At 47.4% G+C, this 17,640-nt stretch overlaps 1 protein-coding gene across 2 annotated transcripts; it reads right to left on the bottom strand.

Moving 5' to 3' along the window:
• Nucleotides 1-966: 966 nt before the first annotated feature.
• SMIM19 (small integral membrane protein 19) lies at nt 967-10,243 on the bottom strand. 2 transcript variants are annotated; one of them, XM_066586429.1, is made up of 5 exons: nt 10,187-10,243; nt 5,369-5,427; nt 4,640-4,803; nt 3,164-3,288; nt 967-2,465 (listed from the first exon to the last, which is right to left on the bottom strand). In XM_066586429.1, the coding sequence occupies exons 3-5, from the start codon at nt 4,771-4,773 to the stop codon at nt 2,410-2,412; spliced, it is 315 nt and encodes a 104-aa protein (XP_066442526.1). In that variant the 5' UTR covers nt 4,774-4,803; nt 5,369-5,427; nt 10,187-10,243; the 3' UTR covers nt 967-2,409. The 2 variants fall into 2 exon arrangements, with proteins under 2 accessions (XP_066442526.1, XP_066442527.1); XM_066586430.1 differs by having other exon boundaries at nt 10,126-10,204.
• Between the last annotated feature and the right edge of the window lie 7,397 nt (nt 10,244-17,640).

Here is a 17,640-nt window from a genome sequence, read left to right as displayed (position 1 = left end):
TTCCTTATTTGCATATATTTCCTAGAGGAGCATAGATGGCTTTATAAGTGTTCTCACTCCCCTTAAAGGGGTTTTGTCTTAAAAAAAACATTATCTTAACTTCCCTATTCCTTCCCTGTCAGTCTCCTTATCACATCTCCTGGTTGAGCTTCTCCAGTGCCCCAGGTCAGCTCACTGCAGGCTGAGCCCAGCTTGTTATGAATGCTGCTTTATCACAAACTCCTTCCTGCTGGGTCAGTGAAGGTCAGGTCCCTGTGCTGCAGCTTCACTGCCAAGGAAGGAATTGTAATCTATTTCAGAGGCAGCTCGCATGAGCAATCTCTGAAGAAGATAGGTAGTCCTCCTGCTGACCTGTGACATAACCTTACAGGAAGGAGAAGAATCAGGCAGCTGGAGCAGAAGTGAGCACCCGGACTGCAGGAGAGAGGAGAAGATTAGGGAAGTGAAGATCTGGTAAGTAGACTGATGGGGGAGGAATAGATAAGAATAGCATTTTTCTTTTTTAGTGACAGAACCCCTTTAAGAAGTGATGATACCCTTACCCATTTGTTGCTGAAATGCCACAGATTTTTACCACGGAACTCATTCCTTGCAGGAAATGAATAAATTCCGTTCACTCATTTTCTGTAGATTAACTCTGCGATGTATGATCATATCCTAAATCAGCAACTGAAGAATTATACAAAACTAGGTGAATTGACACATCTGAAATCCATGATAAAAATTCAGATGTGGATTTTGCTGCGGATTCTTACTGCAGAGGGTATCCACGGGTACAAATACACCACAGTGGCATCCAGCATGGAAATAAGTGAGCGTGTGCCACTGTGAGGATTACGTGGGATGGGGCAGACGCTGTCATGTCAACCCAGTCCAATCCTCCAATATGGTCGGGGTGTGTGTGTGTGCTCGGAAAATGAATGTATAGATTGTAGCCATGCAAATGCTGGACATTCTTTTTCCATCTATATTTCTGGCGTGCCTAGCACTAGGCACACGTTTATTATCGTGCTGATAATAGCAGCTTTATTAGTACAACAACACAGCCATAATAAAGACACAATGCTACAGATAAAACATCACTTATGTCCTCTACTTTCCTAAAACAGGATTGTTTCTTGTTAACTGCTACAAGCTTCTTATGAAATAAATCATTCGGCAGTATAAAAACATTTTTCTTTCTTGTACATGGTTCACAGGTAAATCCGCTGTGAAATCAGGTGGCCAGGCTTGTGAGATTTGGAATCAGAAGTGAATTGTCTCTGCCAATCTACTAGTTCTTCATTAAAGCGACAACCGGATATAACTGCATCACTACTCCGACTACCTGATGCACATTGTGCATTGCTATACATCATTGCACTACAAGCTGCTCCGATTGGCCAGTGCTGCCCACATGAGCAGTGCTGGCCAGTCAGAGCAGTACGTAGTGTCGTAGACTACCAATGCGGACTAATAATTTACAGTGTGCATCATGTAGTCAGAGAAGTGGTGCAGCCATCTTTGTTTGTCCAAAACTGGAGGGTTGCTTTAAGGGCATGTTCACACATAGCATATTTTTTCACAATAGAGAATTGGCTGCAGAGTTTGCTGGGGAGCCGCATCCAAATCTACATGTAATGTGTGGATTTTGATGCAACGTTCACCCCCTCATTTGAAGGAGTGAAATCATCCACGAAATTGCATATTTGTTGCTGCGGTAAATCTGCCATGTGTGAACAGAGCCTAAAAATACCTTTTACATTTATGTATGATCCGTTAACCTTAATGAATGAGAAACAATCATTTTGTTGCTTGCCATCCAAGTTGGTTTACCTACTAATAGTGACTACATGTAACACGGCTTAAAAGCCCTTTCAGTACTGCAGATATAAGGACCTTATATATTAGATAAATGCAATTTCTCATAAAGGAGGTTACCCACGTCCTGGGGTGCAGGTTGCACACAAATTTGCTGCAAAATCCACATGTGATACGTATGCATTGCAAAGAGTGAGATCTGCAGGGAACATCCGCAGAAAATTTGATATGCTGCAAATTTCAAAATTACATTTATACTCGCGTCAAGTTTGTCATGAGCCCAAAACCACAACGTTTATTAGCACGGGGTCATGTTCCTGTCAGAAACACAAAGCGGGAAAAAGTTGGAGGGGGCAAAAGAATATTTTTGAACTGCCTCTATTGAAAAGTGAGCAGGAGGGTAAAACCATTCTCTGTGTGCCAGAAAGATGCATATATACACTGCAGTACCAGATTGCTGTAGAATTTTAGGACTACACACATTGGGGTTTTTTTGGCAAATTGTCAGCTGAATTTAAGGTGGCACCAGGTATTGGCCTCTGTCATCCATAAACCACCAGTACAAACAAAAGCTCCAAGTGTCCGCTCTACAAAGTCCTCCTCCTTGTGTCACTCCACTGTAAGTTGAACGCTCTCACTTTGACCATGTTGATCATGTTTCCGTGCTGCAAAACAAAAATACATACTGACTGTTTCCTTTAGATTATTCACATGTTATATCAGTTAAGAGAATAGGAAGAGGGAAACAAATCAACGATCCCTCACCGCCAGCGAATCGGAACAACTGAATGATAGCATTTTACACATAACGACTTGTAAACGACTGAGAAAGCCATATGACGTCACCTGACCTGACTGGGGTGCCCTTTAAAGGGTTATTTCATCAAAAATATTTTAACGAATGCTCACTGGGGGTCCAACTGATCACGAGAACGGCATACGCTGAGTTCTATGTTTGTCTATGAAGATAGTTGAGGGCATGGCTCACATATCTCCCTCTGTCCCATAGAAGTAAGCGGAGCGGTGATCACGCATGCGATTGCCACTCCTTTCACCCAGACGACTAGGGGTGCATGGGTCCCATGATCCCTGAATTTACCAGTAGTCAACCCCAACAATTATATATTTATCACCCATCCTGTGGATAGGTGATAAAAGTTTTGTTGAAATAACTCTTGTTGGCCAATTAGTGTAATATCTAATAACTTTTTCTGGCTTCTACTAAGATAACTTGAATATCGCCCATGCTGCAATTTTGCTGGACTTTACACATTTATGTTCCTGTAATTTCCACTTTAATGCCCTCTAATTTACCTGTTCATTTTTTTTTTTAATGGAGATGACAAAATGGTGAGAAGCTTACCAATGTAATACATTTCCAGCTGCTGACGGAGGCGAATCTTCTTCATGTCGTCATAGAAATTGGACTGGGATGCAGGTTCCACTGTTGGCGGCACAGTAAAAATTCTCATGATCTTTCTTTTATTCCTGTAAGGAAAACATCCTGGAATGTTACTCAGGTCCTAAGACTGCCCAATTCACACCACATGGGCATCCCTCAGAACTGGATCAAGGGTTTTCCTAAAATGCTGTAGATTTTTCAGTAGGGGATGCCGGTTTTTAGCTTGCTCATAGATACCTGGCAGGGGTCATGTACAGCAGTCTGCCGCACATCTCCCCTGCAGCTCTGGCAGACTTGCTTGTAGTTTTCAGCAAGTGCTTCCTGGCTTGGAGGTTCAAAAACCCCCACCTCCACAAAGCGCTGGCTGTGATTAGTCCTCGAGCGCCGCGGCTCAGCCAATCCGAGTCAGTGCTCGATGAACCAATCACAGCCATTCAATTCGATGGCTGTAATTGGTTCATCGAGTGCTGCAGTGATTGGCTGAGCCTTCCTGGAGGCAGGTTTTTTTGAACCTCCAAATCAGCAAGCGCTTGCTGAAAACTACAAGCAAGTCTGGCGAAGCTGCAGAGAAGACGTGCGCCAGATCGGACATCGGCTGTTCACACGTAACAGAAATGGTGTAGATTTTCTGCAGTGGAAAATCCACACCGTTGGTGCGGATTTTGGTGCAGATTCGCAACACACTTCAACCATCTAATTAAAAAAGGTGTAATCGGCACCAAAATCTGATGCTGAAATTATGTGAATTTTGGTACGCAAATTTCTGTAATATTTTCTGCTGCAGAAAATAAGCAGCATTTCCTTTACTTATGAACGTACCGTAATATACAGTATCTGAATAAAACTGTACTGGACAACTGTTTAGAATTGCACTAATATTCGGAGGATTTGTTTTTTAATCCATAATTACTAGAAACTTGAAAAACGTCACCAGGGGCTGAGCATGAGAAGCACTCACATACTCACTGACAAGTGGTTTGATGGTGGATTCTGCTAACCGTCTAATGTGTACAAGTTCTGATACCTGCTATTGCATTTTAACAAGTGTCTCGCTAAAAAATGTGTGCTTCCACCATAAAGGCCCATTTACAGGTGTGTATATTCCATCCATGTATTTCACGGAAGGCACACAGGCACCTTATAGCCTAGGAGGCCATTCACATGTGCGAGTGTGACAAACTGTTCATGTGGGGAAAAAAAAAACCGGTATGTCCTATTGTGATCCATATCACAGACCAGAATTGGACATGCAATGCCCTCTGCCCATAGGCATCAGACAGCACATGGACGTGAGTTTCTTGGGTGTAACTCGCTCAAGGCCATATAAACGCAGCCTAAAACTTTGCCATGAACTTTTATGAATGACATGTGTTTTTAAAGCATCTTCCAGGCATAAAAAAACAATGTTGCTTCAGAAAACTTGGAACAGAAACTCACTTTCTCGCATACATGAAAAGACCAAAGCTCACAAGAATCACTATCAAATAGACATTGGTGGCTTCATTCCAGGCCTCATGTACAGAGTAGTCAATCGCTCCATCGTCTGCCATTACTCCAAATCCTTGTGCCATATCCCGTGCAAGGGACGTCTACTGTGGTGCCTGCAATAAGAGGACAAAGAGATGTACAAACAGTAGTCTGACATCTGAATGAAGAATCTGAGTAGGCAGTGCAAGAGTTAATATAGGACAATAACAGTGATGACCAGGGGTGTAACTATAGAGGATGCGGTTGCACCCGGGGGCCAGGAGCCTTAGGGGGCCCATAAGGCCTCTCTTCCCTATATAGGGAGCCCAGTACTAGGAGAAAACATATTTGGGGGCCCCGTTACAAATGTTGCATTGGGGCCCAGAAGCTTCAAGTTACGCCTCTGCTGATGACCCAACCTTACAACACACCATCAAGGTGAGAGGTCGATATCAGCTGCGGATCGGCAGTTGATTTCAAGTCAAAATCCAAACCTATGCGGCAGATTTTGAGTCGGTTTTTGAGGAAGAAAAGTTGAGGATTGTGCAAGGGAAAATCTGCAGCATTTACGCTACATGTGGACATGCCCTTAAAGGGGTTTTCAGACCATTAAAGAAGAAAAAATAAATAAATAAATAAAAAAAAAAACTTCTTGCGAGGTAAGCAATAACATAAAAAACTAAAACAGCCATTACTCACCGTTCTACTGCACCCCTGGTCCAGCGCTGCAGACCTGGTCCCATCCACTGTGGTCCCCGCTGAAACAGGAAGCAATGATCGTTCATATAACCGCTGCACTCAACTACTGACCTCAGCAGTCACCGTCCGTTCATACTAAAAAACATGCTATAAGTTCACAATACCATAAAATATACTTATTATTAAAGAAGTTGTCCAGGACTTTTAGTATTCATGACCAATCTGCAAGATAGGTCACCAATCGTTGATCAGCGGGGGTCCGCCGGCAGCACAGACATTGCTGGAAGCAGAACATGCTGTAAGTATTGCAGCTCTCAATGTGGCGCTGGAGACATACAAGAGCTGTGCTTGTATTACCAAACCGGGCCGCTGCAACGCCGACCGTGGCAGCACAGCTGGTGAACAGCGGCTGTAATAAAAACTGATCAAAAAGTCTACAAAAAATATCAAGAGGCACTTTTGCCTATATTATTAGCGACCTACAACGCAGCCTTCAATAATAAATCATTGCCCCCCTCCTTCTATGAGGCCACTATCGTACTCATCCTAAAGCCGGGAAAGGATGAGCTAGATTGCGGGTCCTACAGGCCCATTTCTCTCCTCAACTCGGATTATAAACTTTTAACTAAAATGCTTGTACGACGTCTTAATAACGTCATCTTAGATCTAATACACCCAGATCAAACCGGATTTATGCCGGGTAAATCTACAAGAGAAAACCTAAGACGGGTCTAGGTTATAACACAAGTCGGGTCAGAAAGGAAAGCGGATTGGGCCCTGGCCTCCCTAGATGCAGCTAAAGCCTTCGACTCTATTGAATGGCCCTTCCTGCTCCAGGTGCTGAAGAGATTTGGGTTTGGAAATAAATTCATCCAATGGATCTCCCTAATTTACAAAACACCCATAGCGGCAATTTCGGTGATTGGCATCTGCTCTCCGTACTTTACTTTATCTAGAGGTATGAGACAGGGATGCCCTCTCTCCCCACTCCTCTTCGTCCTGGCCATGGAGCCGTTGGCTATTATGCTTCGGACATGCCCGATCTACCGCGGAATAGTGATAGGAGACCGAGAAGATCGAGTGGCGCTATACGTCGACGATCTCATGCTATTCATGTCTGATCCAATAAGTTCCCTACCACGAGCCATGGACATCATTAACAAATTCGGACACTACTCGGGCCTGCACATCAACTGGTCAAAATCCGCCCTGATGCCAGTTACGGCGCAGAACCCTCTATGGCCTGTGGACATACTCCGGAACCTACAGGTCTCTAATGACTTTAATATCTGGGAATCCAGATTACCAACACAACGAACCGATCTCTGGATTTAAATATATTCCCCCTAGCTGACCTTTACAGGTCTAAATTCAAAGTCTGGGATCTCTACTAGAGATGAGCGAACGTACTCGGATAAGCACTACTCGTCCGAGTAATGAGCTTTATCCGAGTATCTCGCCGCTCGTCCTGAAAGATTCGGGGTGCTCCGCTGCTGACAGGTGAGTCGCAGCGGGGAGCAGGGGAGAGCGGGCGGGAGAGAAGGAGAGAAAGATCTCCCCTCCGTTCCTCCCCGCTCTCCCCTGCAGCTCCCCGCTCCGCAGCGCGTCCCGAATCTTTCAGGACGAGCAGAGAGGTACTCGGATAAAGCACATTACTCGGACGAGTAGTGCTTATCCGAGTACGTTCGCTCATCTCTAATCTCTACCTCTATCGGTCGTAGGCCGTATTAATCTAATTAAAATGATTGTCCTACCTAAATGTCTCTACACCCTGCAGAACATCTCCGTACCTGTCCCGATGAAGTTCTTCCGAACCATGAATTCTCTCATAACTTCCTTTATATGGGGAAACTCCCGTCCAAAACTCAAACTATCCACGCTTCAGAGACCCAAAGATAGCGCCGGATCAGCACTCCCAGATCTATTTCTTTACTACGTGGCCAGCCAAATACTACACCTAAAATCTTGCTTAAGTGATAATCCATTGCCTAACTCAGAAGCCCACCTGTCCCACGCCTTGAACATCCCCTGTCTTTGGCCAATACTAGAGTTCCCTACCTCTGTGAAGGGCAAGATACTGCCCGTCCATAGACTGGCTATGCGAGTCTGGCACCGGGTTCTTTGACGTCGCAGCGGATATGCCTCTATGGAGAAATCCGAGATTACAGGAACTACAGTCACTAGAAGGCCTTGAAATATGGGAACAATACGGGATTACCCACCTAGGCGATCTGTATAATTCTTACATACTATTATCCTTTGAGCAATTACAGAGCCAGTACCAATTACCGCAAAACCACTTTTATAAATATCTACAGATTCGACACGCGCTCCAGTCACAATTCCCGCCGGCGAGCATCACCATATCTCACTATCCATTAATTGGGATATTAAAATCACAAGGCCCCCGGGGACTCATATCAACATTATACTCGCACTTAACGACCTCAAAAGCCGCGTGAGAAATCCCCCCAGCCCTGGTTAGATGGAAGTCCCTAATTCCATCATTGACAGAAGAAACATTTCAAGAACTATTAGAATCTCCACTAAATGTTTCACCCTCAGCAAACAATAAAATGACCCAATTATACATAGTCCACCAATGCTACCTTACCCCGGCGAGACTGTATAGAATAGGCAGAATCCCATCCACTAGCTGCATCAGATGCACATGCACATATGCCGACCTCTGGCACATGATCTGGGACTGCCCGTCGATTAGGTCATATTGGGGAGAGGTAATGGATTTGCCATCTGCGGTACTGGACGTCCCGGTTCCCTTCACCCCGAAAATTTGCCTCTTCGGTATATTAGATGCAGAGCAATGGCAACACTACGATAGAATCTTTTTACAAGAGGTCTTATTCTTGGCTAGAAAGGTTATTGCATTAAGATGGATGGACCAAAGGGGCCCGACTCTGGCAATGTGGAGGCAAACTACCAACCTAACCATACCCTACAATAATCTAGTATATAAAGTGTGTAAATGCCCGGAGAAATTCCAAAAAGTGTGGGGCCGTTGGTGCGACTCATCACTAACCCTGTTTCCACCACAGCCGCTCACCTTGGCCATATCCGCACTAAGTAGACGACGTTAAGAGCCCATGACTACTGGCCAGAACGAAGGGGGGCCTGACGCCTGCGCATGAATACCCACTCGGGGCATCGCACTAAAAAGTACCTCCTAATATATTCCACTCCTCCGATGGACGCATTGACACGCAGGCTGCATGCGTGTGTATATGTAGATATATATGTGTGTAAGTGTGTATATAGCTGCTCCCGTAGCAGATATGTGTCCCCCACTACACTCTTAAATGTTACTAGCCTTTCTTTATAAGCCACTACCACCTTGCACCATCTACCCCTCCTCCTTTCTTTTACTCTTAGGCCTCATGTCCACGGGGAAAATCAGGTCCGCTACGGATTCTCCATGGAGAATCCGTAGCGGGTCCCTCCTGCCCCGCGGACATGAGCGCTGAAAAGAAGAATTAACTCACCTCTCGCCCGCTCCGGAACTTCCCTTCGCCGCGGCTTCATCTTATCTCCGTCGTGGCTGGATCTTCTTTCATGGCACGTCGGTTGCGTGCCGCGCGCATGCGCCGGCCCGAAGAAAAAAGATCCGGCCGTGACGGAGAGAAGATGAAGCCGCAGTGAAGGGAAGATCCGGAGCGGGTGAGTATATGCTGATTTTGGTCTCCCGCGGATCCGGACGGCTTCCATAGAAGCCCGCGGGAGCCGTCCCCACAGGAGACCCGCACCTCAATGGAGCATGGTCCATTTTTTTTCATGCTCCATTTTTAGAAAAATCACTTTTATTGACGATCCGCAGGTATTTATCTACCTACGGGCAGTCAATGCATCCCTATGGGATGCGGATCCGCATGCGGGTGATCCGCTGCGGGTCCTAAATCATAATTTGCCCGTGGACATGAGGCCTTATCCGTGAATTGTACCCAATAATGCAATCAATGTAGCCTGTAAAGTCAACCGACCCTTAATATTCATGCATAACTCTGTACTGCAAAAGTTTTTTTTTACTGTTTTTGACATGTTGTTTACTTGTCAATAAAACGAGTTTTTAAAAAAAAAAAAACAAAAAAAAAAAACGATCAGAAAGTCGTCCGCTACCAATAGAAACCACAGATCATCCATAGAAACATTAAAGAATTACGGCGGTCAGAAGAGACGGCCACAGAGCATTTGTGCGATTCTCGGCTGTGTGAGGGTGCTTGTAAGCAGGCGTTTTTGTGGCGCAAGTTTTGCGTGTTGTGAGACGCGCAAAAATAGAATCTATTATTCTGGATGGGTCTATGTACAGGAGGGATTTGTCTCTTGCAGCACTTCCTATTTTTGGGGCGATATCGCCCAATATTGTCAGCGCACCTGCCCTCACGTGCCATTCGATCCAGAAGTGAGAAAGATGTGGCTTTTCTATTTTTTACTACTGAAACAACACACAATTGTCACACGTGTGAAAACCGCAAGGGCTGCCATGCATTTTTCTTGCAAAACGCAGCACACTTGCAATAAAAGTGCAGCTCTGCAAGCGAGATATCGGTCAGAGTTTATCGTACGGATATCGCACTCGCCCGTATTAGGGGGTTAAATAGTACCATTACTATGGCTCGTGCAGCAAAAAAAAAAAAACAACTTTCATACGGTGACATTAACATAAAAATCTAAAACATTAAAGGAACATTTGAGAACTTGCTGGTCACTAAAGGGTTAACCCCTTCCTTCTTCGCCGTACTTACATATGAGGCGCAGAATCTACTGCAGGCGACAACCAGCTGCCACCATTGTGCTCCGTCTTACCTGTTCATAACACCAGCCAGTACTGGGGAAGGACCTGCTGACGTCACGGGATCAGGTGATCTTCTCCAGTCACATGACTCCAGCAGAGGCGTGTCTCCACTGGTGAGGGGGAGGAGATGCAGAGGGAGACTTGAGAAGCACATGGGGGGCAGTGCGATACCTGTGCAGTGCAAAGTAAGAGACCCTCCTGTTTAGTGGCCCAGGCCTCCAGCTGGCTGTATGTGAATAGACAATACAGGAGGTGTTTTTGCAGCAAATTTGCGAAAAAATTGCAATTAAAGAAATTATGAACAAAACCCCCCACAAACATGGCACAAAGTGAATCAGAGACCTACTAGATGGAGGGCAGAATTAGGGGTGTCTATCCCCTCCTCCCCATGTATTTTTTCCCCAACTACCTGGAAATCACCGCCCGAATACCAGTTGCGACTGTCAGCTACGTCCAGGGGCTCCAGGGACGCGGCTCACATGGGGATTTGTCCTAATGACCAAATCACTTTAAGATACACACACTGTCCTACCAACAGTATTTGGCCCCCCCTATGAGTAGAATGGATGGAGCATGTCATGTCCTAAACCATGCTACATAAGCTGCAGAGCCCTGGAGGTGTCAGGCATAGTTTGTGATGGGAACTGCTTGCTGCTGGATATATGGGTTAGACCTCACGCATACGGGCAGATTTGAATTGCGGAATCGCCTCCAGATTCTGCAGCAAGTGCCGTCCATAGAATGCAATGCAAAAGTGATTTTTCCTGCACACCAGGATAAAAAAAAAAATAATTAAAAAAAATTAAAAAAATCGCAGCATGCTCTCAGTTTCAGAACTTCCTTCAAGTGCCCACCTCCGTGGCGCACTACTCACATTAGCCCCTCTCTCCTGTCCTCCCCTTTGCACAGCTCGCATGCACTCTATACTTTCTTACTTAGCCTCAAACCCCCTAATACCACTAACAAACAGAACAGTCGCCCTCATAAATCTCCTAACCATCTCTTTACCCTTGCTATCCTGCTGCTACTAGGAGCTGGGGATATCTCTCCCAATCCTGGCCCACCCTCCTCTGCTCCTAACTATTACCCCCTACCTGACTCACTAAGAAAATCCTCAAGCCCAACTGCTCGCCCATGCGAACCCTCCCCTGACTCCTCTAAATGTTCATTCTGGAACTGCCAGTCAGCATGTAATAAACTTCCCACCATCCACGCATCTTTAAATCTGCTTGCTCTCACAGAAATGTGGATACAGCAGTCTGACACGGCCTCCCCTGCTGCACTGTCCTACAATGGCCTGCAGTTCTCCCATACCCGAGACCAGATGACAGGTGTGGTGGAGGAGTAGGTGCTCTTCTCTCCCCAAATTGTACCTACCATGTCATCCCCCCTGTACCCTCACTCACTTTTCCATTATTTGAGGTACATATGCTACGGCTTTTCCGCCCGCTGTCCATGCGAGTAGCAGTTATCTACCGCCCCCCCAGGTGTTCCTCACCTGTTTTTGGACCACTTTGCTGCCTGGCTCCCCCACTTCCTATCCTGCGAAATCCCAACCCTCATCTTAGGTGATTTTAACATCCCCACTAATGACCCTATCTCCGCATCTGCCTCTCAGCTTCTTTCATAGTAACATAGTAACATAGTATGTAAGGCTGAATGAAGACAATGTCCATCTAGTCCAGCCTGTCTATCCTACTGTGTTGATCCAGAGGAAGGCAAAAAACCCCAAGGCCAGAAGCCAATTAGCCCTTTTGGGGGAAAAATTCCTTCCCGACTCCCTAATGGCAATCAGACTGTTCCCTGGATCAACCCCTAATAGTTCCTACCTGCCTATATACCAGGATTGACACAACCTAATATTTATATCCTGTAATATCCTTCTCCAGAAAGACATCAAGTCCCCTTTTAAACTCCTCTATGGATTTTGCCATCACCACTTCCTCCGGTAGAGAGTTCCACAGTCTAACTGCTCTTACAGTAAAGAACCCCTTTCTGTGTTGGTGATGAAACCTACTTTCCTCTAATCGTAGCGGATGCCCTCTTGTTACCGTCGTGGTCCTGGGTATAAACAGATCGCGGGAGAGATCCATGTGTTGTCCCCTCATGTACTTATACATGGTTATTTGGTCGCCTCTTAACCTTCTTTTTTCTAGAGTAAATAGTCCCAATATTGATAGCCTCTCTAGGTATTCCAGTCCCGTCATTCCATGTATTAGTTTAGTTGCCCTTCTTTGAACCCCCTCAAGCACTGTGACATCTTTCCTGAGCACCGGTGTCCAGAATTGTACGCAGTATTCCATGTGAGGTCTGACAAGTGCCTTATATAATGGAAGGATAATGTTCTCATCCTTCGCCCCTATACCTCTTTTGATGCACCCCAAGACTTTATTTGCCTTTGCAGCAGCTGACTGGCATTGGTTACTCCAGTTTAGTCTATTATCCACTAATACCCCCAGATCCTTTTCCATATCACTTTTCCCTTGTGGTACCCCATTAAGTGAATATTGATGACATCCGTTCCTCCTGCCCATGTGCATAGTCTTACATTTTTCAACATTGAACTTCATTTGCCATTTTTCTGCCCAAGCCCCCATCTTATCCAGGTCCGTTTGTAGCCGTACATTGTCCTCCGTTGCATTAATTATATTGTATAATTTTGTGTCATCTGCAAATATTGATATTTAGCTGTGCAGCCCCTCTATCAGGTCATTGATAAATATGTTGAACAGAGTGGGGCCTAATACTGAACCCTGTGGCACCCCGCTAGCGACTGTGGTCCAATCAGAGTACGAACCATTTATTACCACCCTCTGCTTTCTATCGTTGAGCCAATTTTTTACCCACTTACACACGTTTTCGCCCAGTCCGAGCTGCCTCTTTTTGTATATTAGCCTATTATGTGGCACGGTGTCAAAGGCTTTAGAGAAGTTTAGATATACAAGATCAATAGATTCTCCCTGGTCCAGCTTAGAGCTTACTTCATCGTAGAAACTGATCAGATTTGTCTGACATGAGCGACCCTTCATGAATCCATGCTGGTGAGGAGTTATTCCCTTAATCTCCTTGAGGTACTCATGGATGGCGTCTCTCAGAATCCCCTCGAAAAATTTTTCCCGTTACTGAAGTGAGACTTACTGGCCTGTAGTTACCAGGCTCACTTTTGCTCCCTTTTTTGTAAATTGGAACCACGTTGGCAATGCGCCAGTCCAATGGTACTACTCCGGTCTTGATAGTGTCTAGAAATATTAGGTATAGCGGCCTAGCTATCTCGTCACTTAGTTCCTTTAGTATCCTTGGGTGTAATCCATCTGGGCCCGGTGATTTATCAATTTTAGTTTTCTTTAGACGCTTCCGCACCTCCTCCTGCGTTAGGTATGAGATATTTTGTGAGGGGTTCGTTTTATTCCCCTGCATCTCGTGTGGCATTTCCTTTTCTTTGGTGAACACACTTGAGAAGAAACTGTTTAGTAGATTTGCTTTCCCTTCGTCATCATCAATGATTTCTCCTGCATTGTTTTTTAAAGGGCCAGCGCTCTCCCTGCAAATCCTTTTGCTGTTTATGTAGTTGAAAAATAGCTTCGGGTTGTTTCTGCTCTCTTTTGCGATCCGTCTTTCTGCTTCCTCCTTGGCAGTTTTGATCGTATCTTTGCATATTTTGTTTTTTTCCCTGTATGATTTTAGCGCTTCTTCGCTGCCTTCTTGCTTTAGTAGTTTGAACGCTTTCTTCTTTTCGTTTATTGCCCCTCGTACCGTCTTGTCGAGCCACATTGGTTTCCTTTTAGCGGAGTTTCTTTTATTTTTAAAGGGAATGAACTGCTCACATGAGGCGATTAGGATCCTTTTGAACTTTTCCCATTTTTCCTCCGTACTGATATTTTTGAGGATGTTGTCCCAATTAATGTTACCGATAGTAGTTCTAAGCTCATCAAATTTTGCTTTACTAAAGTTTAGTTTCTTTGCCACTCCCTGATAAGGCTTCCTATTGATTGACAGCTGGAAGTTGATTATATTGTGGTCGCTGTTCCCCAAGTGCCCCTCAACCTGCACCCCCTTTATACGTTCCGGTTTGTTAGTTAGCACTAGGTCCAGAATGGCCCTCCCTCTTGTTGGTTCCTGCACAAGTTGGTTCAGGTAATGGTCTTTAATTACTCTCAAGAACTTATCACCCCTGTGAGATTTGCAGGTTTCGTTCTCCCATGTTATATCTGGGTAATTAAAGTCCCCCATGATAATTACTTCGTGACACCTCAATGACACCTCTTCTATCTGCCTTAGTAGTAAGTCTTCAGTTTCTTCTGTTGCTTTTGGTGGTCGATAGAAGACCCCTATCAGGATTTTGTTATTTTTTCCTCCCTGTATTTCTACCCACAGAGATTCCACCTGTTCGTCTCCTACCCCTATATCCTCCCGTAGCCTCGGCTTCAAGTTCGATTTGACGTACAGACATACCCCTCCCCCTTTCTGGTTCCTTCGGTCTCTTCTGAAGAGATTGTACCCCTGCAAATTCACCGCCCAATCGCACTTATCATCAAGCCATGTTTCAGTAATTTCGACTATTTTATAGCTTTCATCAGTCATTCTCGCTTCAAGCTCACCCACTTTACCGATCAGACTTCGTGCATTCGTGGTCATACAATTTATATCATTTTTTTTGTTTTTTAAAGGAGATGTCTCGAGGAAGCAGTTAATTTTTTTTTTTGCCCAGTCCCCCCCATTAAACATACATTACAAAGCCCCCCTGTAAATGACATTTCTAGCTGGTTCGTACTTACCGTTCCAGCGTTTCAGCAACTTATAAAAGTTTCCTCAAGATGGCCGCCGGCTCTTTCCCCGTCGCTCGCTGCAGCCCGACGTGCGCGCTCCCGAGACGCCGCCAGCTGTCTCCATGGCAACCGGACGCATCGCAGCCGCCGACCAGACGCCCCGCAGCCGCCGACCAGACAGCAGGTAACCGGCGCTAGCCCCCGGCTCCCCAGCGCTAGACCCTCAGCCCAGGTGAAGGCCCCGGAGCCCAGCGCTAGGTTCCGGAGCCTAGCGGCAGCCCCCCCCGGCCTAGCGACAGCCCCCCCCGGCGCAGCCCGGCCTAGCGGCAGCCCCCCCCCGGCCTAGCGACAGCCCCCCCCGGCGCAGCCCGGCGCAGCGGCAGCCCCCCCCCGGCCTAGCGACAGCCCCCCCGGCGCAGCCCGGCGCAGCGGCAGCCCCCCCCGGCCTAGCGACAGCCCCCCCGGCGCAGCCCGGCGCAGCGGCAGCCCCCCCCCGGCCTAGCGACAGCCCCCCCGGCGCAGCCCGGCGCAGCGGCAGCCACCCCCGGCCTAGCGACAGCCCCCCCATCACAGCGGCAGCCCCCCCCGGCCTAGCGACAGCCCCCCCCCGGCCTAGCGACAGCCCCCCCGGCCTAGCGACAGCCCCCCCATCACAGCGGCAGCCCCCCCCCGGCGCAGCGACAGCCCCCCCGGCGCAGCGACAGCCCCCCCCGGCGCAGCGGCAGCCCCCCCCCGACCCATCACTTACCTGGGACGCTTCTCGGGGCTGCTGGGCTGGGCTGGGCTTCTCCGCTGGGCAGCTCCAGTTTCTGCACCTTCCTCTAACAGAGGATGGTGCAGAATGGCCGCTTCAGCGCGCTCCCGAGCAGTGACAGCTCGTCTGCGCATGCGCAGAAGAGCTGTAGCGGGGAGCACACTGATGCGGCTCGCGCTGAGCAGAAGACCGGACTGCGCAAGCGCGTCTAAAAAAGCAAGCTGCCAGCGAATTTAGACGGAACCATGGAGACGAGGACGCTAGCAACGGAGCAGGTAAGTGGAATAACTTCTGTATGGCTCATATTTAATGCACAATGTACATTACAAAGTGCATTAATATGGCCATACGGAAGTGTATAACCCCACTTGGTTTCGCGAGACCACCCCTTTAAGTTTGTTTTGTTGCTATTCGTACTTATGGCTGATCTATCAGTTCTAACTGTACTAACCCCACCCCCTGCTCGTCCCCCATTCCCTTTGCTTGGACCCGGATTGCTAATTACACTGGCTACCCCACTATTTCTCATTTTACCCTCCCCCCCAGTCCCGAGTTTAAACACTCCTCCAGCCTTCTAGCCATCTTTTCCCCCAGCACAGCTGCACCCTCCCCATTAAGATGCAGCCCGTCCCTACGGTAGAGCCTGTAGCCGACCGCAAAGTTAGCCCAGTTCTCCAGGAACCCAAATCCCTCCTTCGTACACCAACTCCGGAGCCACTTGTTTACCTCCCTAAGATCCTTCTGCCTTTCTAGTGTGGCTTTAGGTACAGGTAGTATTTCCGAGAAAACTACCCTGGAGGTCCACGCCCTGAGCTTGGACCCTAGGTCCCTGAAATCATTTTTGAGGGCCCTCCATTGACCTCTAACTCGTTCATTGCTGCCAACGTGCACCATGACTGCTGGATCCTCACCAGCCCCTCCCAGTAATCTGTCAATCCGATCCGCGATGTGTCGAACTCGAGCGCCAGGAAGACAACACACCGTTCGACGATCCCGGTCTTTATGGCAGATTGCCCTCTCTGTCCCCCTAATAATTGAGTCCCCCACCACTAGAACCTGTCTAGCCTGCCCTGCTCTCCCCGTCCCAGTCTCACTGGAGCAGTCATCCCCCTGGCGTTCAGAGGGCATGTCGTGCTGCAGCGGTGCTGGCTCTGTAATGGCATCCCCCTCATCTGCCAATCTTGCAAACTTGTTGGGTTGTGCCAGTTCAGGACTAGCCTCCCTGGTTCTCTTCCCTCTATCCCTCATTCTTTCTGTCACCCAGCTTCTTGCCTGCTCCCCCTGCTCTTCCGTACTACCATCCGCCCCCGCCTCTACCCCAGCGAGTGCCTGCTCAGTGAGCACCAAACTCCTTTCCATGATGTCAATGGCTCTCAGTGTTGCCAGTTGCCCATTTAGATCCAGGATTTGGGCTTCTAAATGTGCGACGTGCACGCATCTTGCGCAACAGTGCACCCTCGATCGGCTGATCAAGGACCGCATACATTGCACAAGTAGCACACTGGATGGCATTGCCAGGCATGGAGCTCATCCTAATGGGGACCTACAATTTACTTGTGGAAGTAGTGAAGAGAGACTTGTTTACACTCCGCTCACACGCTGCCGCAACCGCTGACCCGCTGCCGCAACCGCTGTCCCAACCGCTGTCCCAACCGCTGACCCGCTGTTGCAACCCCTCACCCGCTGCCGCAACCCCTCTCCCGCTGCTACCTCTGTGCAACCACTCACACGCTGCCGCTCTCGTGCAACCTCTTACCCGATGACACTTATGCGGAACCAGTCAAAAAAAAATTTTTTTTATTCCCCCCTCACAAACACTTAGACCCCCAGACACACACACACACACACACACACACACACACACACAGAAGACACAACTAACCAGATACACAGAAGACACACACTTAGCTCACAAACACACACAGAAGATACTTATCAGCTCCTC

Source organism: Eleutherodactylus coqui, chromosome 13 (genome assembly GCF_035609145.1).
Source record: "Eleutherodactylus coqui strain aEleCoq1 chromosome 13, aEleCoq1.hap1, whole genome shotgun sequence".
NCBI classification, from domain to species: Eukaryota; Metazoa; Chordata; class Amphibia; order Anura; family Eleutherodactylidae; genus Eleutherodactylus; species Eleutherodactylus coqui.
Note: the sequence above shows the minus strand (reverse complement) of the source record. Positions and strands in the feature narration are given on the sequence as shown.

Coding starts and splice junctions, on each gene's coding strand:
- SMIM19 (XM_066586429.1), bottom strand. CDS start 4,773: ATGGCACAAGGATTTGGAGTAATGGCAGACGATGGAGCGATTGACTAC. Junction 3,289..4,639: donor CTTTTCATGTATGCGAGAAA/GTGAGTTTCTGT, acceptor TTTTCCTTACAG/GAATAAAAGAAAGATCATGA. Junction 2,466..3,163: donor GCTGGAAATGTATTACATTG/GTAAGCTTCTCA, acceptor TTTGTTTTGCAG/CACGGAAACATGATCAACAT.